General features: G+C 42.9%; 1 protein-coding gene across 1 annotated transcript; it reads left to right on the top strand.

Annotated features, from left to right (window-relative positions):
- Positions 1-1784: 1784 nt before the first annotated feature.
- Positions 1785-3912, top strand: si:ch1073-126c3.2 (uncharacterized protein LOC555816 homolog). The gene is made up of 6 exons (XM_029639707.2): positions 1785-1891; positions 2101-2198; positions 2374-2488; positions 2687-2799; positions 3224-3338; positions 3553-3912. Exons 1-6 carry the CDS (start codon positions 1840-1842, stop codon positions 3720-3722), a joined length of 663 nt encoding a protein of 220 aa, XP_029495567.1. The 5' UTR covers positions 1785-1839; the 3' UTR covers positions 3723-3912.
- Positions 3913-5953: the final 2041 nt, after the last annotated feature.

The following is a 5953-nucleotide window of genomic DNA, read 5'->3' as shown; positions in this document are numbered from 1 at the left end:
TCTACGGCCGGCCGGAAGGAGACCAAGGCCTGAAAATGCACGAAGCTCGCTTGCACGCTTGTGTGTAGCCATGTGCAGTTGACCCACCCACCCGAGCCACAATAACTCTTGGCTGCTCTCTAGCACACAGCGGAGCATGTATGGACCTGTGTAGTGGCTGGCTGGGTCGCTCTGACCCACCGAGCGCAGTGCACAGAGCACAGAGTACAGAGCGGGGAGTCACGCACAACCTCGCCACACTCGCAGACTCTCTACACTGAACGGCATACGCCTCGCCTGTGGCTGTCAGGGTCGCTCTGACCCACGAGCACAAATCACAGAGCGGGAGCCCTGGAAACACAGGGCCTGGGTCGCTCTGACCCGTGAACACAGAGCACAGAGCACAACAATAACACTTGGCTGCTCTCTAGCACCTAGCGGAGCATGTCTGGACCTGTGTAGTGGCTGGCTGGGTCGCTCTGACCCACGAGCGCAGAGCACAGAGCAAATAGTGGGATTCCTGGAAACACAGGTAGTAGCTGGCTGGGTCGCTCTGACCCAGGAGCACAGAGCACAGAGCGGGGAGCCACGCACAACCTCGCCACACTCACCTCACTCGCAGACTCTCTACACTCAACGGCATACGCCTGGTCGCTCTGACCCACGAGCGCAAAGCACAGAGCACAGAGCGGGAGCCCTGGAAACACAGGCCCTGGGTCGCTCTGACCCGTGAGCACAGAGCACAGAGCACAATTATAACACTTGGCTGCTCTCTAGCACACAGCGGGGCATGTCTGGACCTGTGTAGTGGCTGGCAGGGTCTCTCTGACCCACGAGCACAGAGCACAGAGCGGGGAGCCCTCCACACACAGGACCTGGGTCACCCTGTCCCCAGGACCACGGGAGGGTTAAATAAAGGAAAAAAAATCTATTTGAATTACTTCAATTTATGATTAAATCCAACAAAACCCACTTTCCGTCTTAATGAGCTCAATTTTATTTCCAAAACTCTAAATAATTAATGTTTCCCTGATCATCCCCATGCATAATGAATGTATCCCTGATCATCTCCATGCATAATGAATGTATCCCTGATCATCTCCATGCATAATGAATGTTTCCCTGATCATCTCCATGCATAATGAATGTTTCCCTGATCATCTCCATGCATAATGAATGTTTCCCTGTTCATCTCCATCCATAACGAATGCCACCCATACTTATTAGTCAGTCAGTCATGCTTTTTGACTCAACCAGTCCCTTTGGCCACTGTGTAGGATGGTCACATTATGCATCACTGGGTGATCTCACAGATCCATGTGCAGACAGGGACACAAATGGGTCTTTGAAATCTTACAGCAACATTCACTCAACTGAAACAAAATAACTAGAGGGTGAATGTATTTTCTGAAAAGAATGAAGCATTATCATAACTTTAAAATAACAACTGCCTGCATCAACAAATGTAAAGTGATCCATTGACAATGTGAAGTTAAAAAACATGCAGTAACAGTGCCCCCATCAGCTCAGTTACAGAATTCACTCAAACATTTACAGTGTAAATTGTATACAACTCATGGCCGGTTAATATAATGCTGACAAAAACATAGTCCAAAACAAGCAATGTCATCTCTGTGAGAAATTGTTCCAATGTGAGCAAAAATGAAGAAATTCGCTTAATTATACAACATTTCTGAACAATTGCGAAATCTGTGAATTCCCGAAAGTCCACGATCTGGCCCATGACTGGGAAACTGGTCAGCAGCAACAAACTTTGTACCCTCCCCAAATTTCAGTCAGTGGTTAAATACACCAACGGTGGTTACAACTTAGACTGAAGGAAGAACCAACATTGACAACATGACACAAACTTCAACAAGAAGAGTTCTACTTTGCTTTTGCTCACTGACAGGTAAGAAGGCAAGCCGTGATGGTGGTAGAAACTTAATTGAGCCTTCATGTTCATTATATGTGTTTGAGTATTTAAACACAGTTGCCCTACATGCCGAGTATCAACCTGTACATCATGGCACTAATTTTTCAATAAGCAGAACAACTATGCATTGGCAGAGACAAGGTTGAGACTGTTGTGTGATTCAGAATGTTTTTTGTGTCTGCCAGCTCTCCTCTCATGTGCTGTTGCTCAGGAGGAAGATGTTGGGAACAATAGCTGCTCCTCAACCACCTTGTTGTTTAAACAGCTCTCTACTCAGCTTGCAGTATGGATAACTTCATCACTGAAATTTGTCTAGAAACTGTTAAATCTGTGGTCAACTTTTACCAATAATGCAATGCTGATCAGTTGCTCTGGCTAAATCTAACTTGAAGTTGACATGTTTTAGTACTCAGGTTTCAAACAGATGTATGACATCTCTTTCCACTATCTGTCAACAGGAGGCAGCACAATGTGCTAAAAATATTACTAGCCAGTGGAGCGACGACCAGACTGCTGTTGTGATTAACTCCCTACAAACTCTGACAGTCATTCTACAGAAACATCAAAAAACAGGTAAGAGTCCTGAGCAAAACACAGATCTGTGTACAATAAGAGTTTGTTGCTGACAAATACTTTATTGGCCCCAAATAAGCTATGGCAGAGCAAAGGGTCTCTTTTAGTGTAACCCATAATTACATTCGCTTTACTTTGTGTCTTTCTAAATGTATTACCTAAGTAATTATTGTGTTTCTGTGTGTTTTCCTTGTATAGTTTGCCAGAACATTGAGCCCAAAGAGTGTCCAGCTGCAGTAGCCCAGAGTAAAGGAGGACTTGTGTGTGTCACCAACAAAATGAGGCGTTACTGTAAACCCATGTGCAATGAGGTAGTCTTTCCTGCAACATCACAGTCCTATGAGCTAAAAGCCTCTTATAATCACACTGTATGGTGGCACAAAGATTAAATATGCAGTATTCTACAATAGGCTATTCCTTTATATGAAACACAAACAGTTTCTGCAAGGAAAAATAGTTTCTACAGAAAATGGGGGGGAAAGTAAAATTAAATTTAAATGTTTGGTCCTTAAAGGGATACTTCAGGATTTTGGCAACGAGGCCCTTTATCTACTTCCCCAGAGTCAGATGAAATCGTGGATACAATTTGTATGTCTCTGTGTCCAGTTTGAAGGAAGTTAGAGGTAGTTTTACGAGCCAATGCTAACTAGCGCTAGCACAATAGCTGGAAGTCTATTGGTATCTGCTAGCATGCTAGCAAATGATTAATTATTTGCCATATTATTCACTACACAGGGCTTTGACTTTGCATTCTTGAGGAACAGTCGTCTGTATGAGGAATGCAGTGCAGACACCAAATTCAAATGGACAACCCATTACATTGGAGGTAACAAGCTGGCCGTTTGCAACAGTAAGTCCCCTCTGTTAATCATCTGTAAAGTCTTTCTGTACCTCCACAGAAAGGCCATGGTGGACAGCTTGTAGAGCTGTAATATGTAATACTGTAACTAAAACATCCTCTAATTCTGTTGTAAAATATTAAGTCATATTGAAATATTGATGACATTTTTCAAAGTCAATGCTGTTCAAAAGTGGTAAGAATGTGTGTCCCTTTGTAAATGCAGAATCCTCCAGATCTATTGCAGGAGCTAAAACAGCCTACTTTCCCAAGAACCAGGACTGCCTGACTACCAAGAGTAACAGTGATCTTGAGGCTCAGCTCATTCAGCAGTTCAAAAGTGAGCTGAAGGACATCGAGGGAGAAACAGAATACGACCGTCTCCTCTGTGGATAACCATAACAAAGAGGAGTGAGACTAGAAGGGAAAGCTATAAGTGGAAATGAATGTGTACAGTTTGCAACAAATCCACCCAATCTGTGTGACACATATATTACAAACACAATCCACAAGTCAGAAAAATAAAGTGATGATGACGAAAGAAAAATAAGCACATTTGACATTAAACCATTTCTTCCATACTTCAGTTCTGGTGAGCACAAAGATGTCAATCTTCTTCATTATTCTCCTCATTAATGTCGAGAGTTTTAGCAGCTAGTAATACTGCAAGGATTATCGTAGCAGAGTAAAATAAATCTTATCTCTGTCAACTTGAACGACATATGAGGTTTAAGATCCTACTAGCTCTGAAGCGTTAGACGCCAAACGTTCTTCATGCAGGTTGCATATTTCTTATTTGATGTCCTTCAAATTCAAATACAAAACGCCGTTGTTAAATGATCAGACTACTATAATCTCAAAGGATATATAATAAGCATTCTAAAATCCCAAGTGATGTGAGGATTAGCATAATACTGACAGTTCAGAAGCTGCAAACCACTTTGTAAAAAATCCTGATTTGAATGAATCCGGGTCATAATCTGAAGTCAAGGTCAGCATAGCAAAGACTCAAATGGGATTTGAACTCATTAACTATTATATCATAAATCAATCAATTAAGGGTCAATCAAATTCAGGGATGACATGGAAATGATCTAGAGAAGATATACACTAGACACAAAAATATGTGGACACCCTTTAAATGATTGGATTTGGCTATTTCAGCCACACCCGTTACTGACAGGTGTATAAAAACAAGCACACGGTGATGCAGTCTCCATAGAAAAGCATTGGCGATAGAATGGCCCTACTATAGTGCTCAGTGACTTTCAACGTGGCACTTTCATAGGATGTTACCTTTCCAACAAGTTAGTTTGTAACATTTCTGCCCTGCTAGAGCTGCCCCCGTCAACTGTATGTGCTGTCATCGTGATGTGGAAACATCTAGCAGCAACAACGGCTCAGCCGCACAGTGGTAGGCCACACAAGCTCACAAAACGGGACCGCCGAGTACTGAAGCGCGTAGCATGTAAAAAGCATGTCCTCGGCTGCAACACTCACTACCGGGTTCCAAACTGCCTCTGGAAGCAATGTCAGCACAAGGACTGTTCGTCGATAGCTTCATGAAATGGGATTCCATGGCCGATCAGCTGCACACAAGCCTAAGATCACCAAGCGCAATGCCAAGCATTGGCTGGAGTGGTGTAAAGCTCACCACCTTTGGACTCTGGAGCAGTGGAAGCACGTTCTCTGTAGTGATGAATTACGCTTCCCTATCTGGCAGTCCGACGGACTAATCTGGGTTTGGGGGATGCCAGGAGGATGCTACCTGCCCCAATATACAGTGCCAACTGTAAAGTTTGGTGGAAAAGGAATAATGGTATGGGGCTGTTTTTCATGGTTCGGGCTAGGCCCCTTGGTTACAGTGGAGGGAAAACTTAACGCTACAGCACACAATAATATTCTAGACGATTCTGTGCGTCCAACTTTGTGGCAACAGTTTAGCGAAGGCCCTTTCCTGTTTCAAAATGGTTTGTTGAGATCGGTGTGGAAGAACTTGACTGGCCTGCACAGAGACCTGACCTCAATCCCATTGAACACCTTTGGGATGAATTGGAACATCGACTGCCAGGCCTAATCACCCAACATCAGTGCCCCGACCTCACCAATGCTCTTGTGGCTGAATGGAAGCAAGTCTCTGCAGCAATGTTCCAACATCTAGTGATTTTGGAAGGAGATGTTTGACGAGCAGGTATCCACATACTTGTAGAGTATGTTGGATCCCATAATCGTCAAATATATAAATGAGTCATTGTGTTGGTACTACAGTACTATACTGAACAAAAAAAGCAATGCAACATGTTTTCATGGGCTGAAATGAAAGATCTCAGAAATGTTCTATACACAAAAAAAAACGTATTTCTCTAAAATGTTGTGCACAATTTTTTTCATTTTTTAATTATGGGGAAGATCAACTTTAATATTGCGGAAAGATTGTGTCTTCATCATTTCCAATCCCCATACATTTTTTTCTTAAACATATATAGTATATAACATATATTTTTAGATATATTTTCCTTTATTATTTCCCCTAACCATACCACCCCTCCCCTAATTGGAGTAAACTCCTGGACAACAACACTTACTGTAGGCTTCTACTTCCAGCTTATACATACTATATACATTTT

Source organism: Oncorhynchus nerka, linkage group LG28 (assembly GCF_034236695.1).
Source record: "Oncorhynchus nerka isolate Pitt River linkage group LG28, Oner_Uvic_2.0, whole genome shotgun sequence".
Classification (NCBI taxonomy): domain Eukaryota; kingdom Metazoa; phylum Chordata; class Actinopteri; order Salmoniformes; family Salmonidae; genus Oncorhynchus; species Oncorhynchus nerka.
The sequence above is the reverse complement of the archived record's forward strand: the minus strand, read 5'-3'. Positions and strand labels throughout refer to the sequence as shown.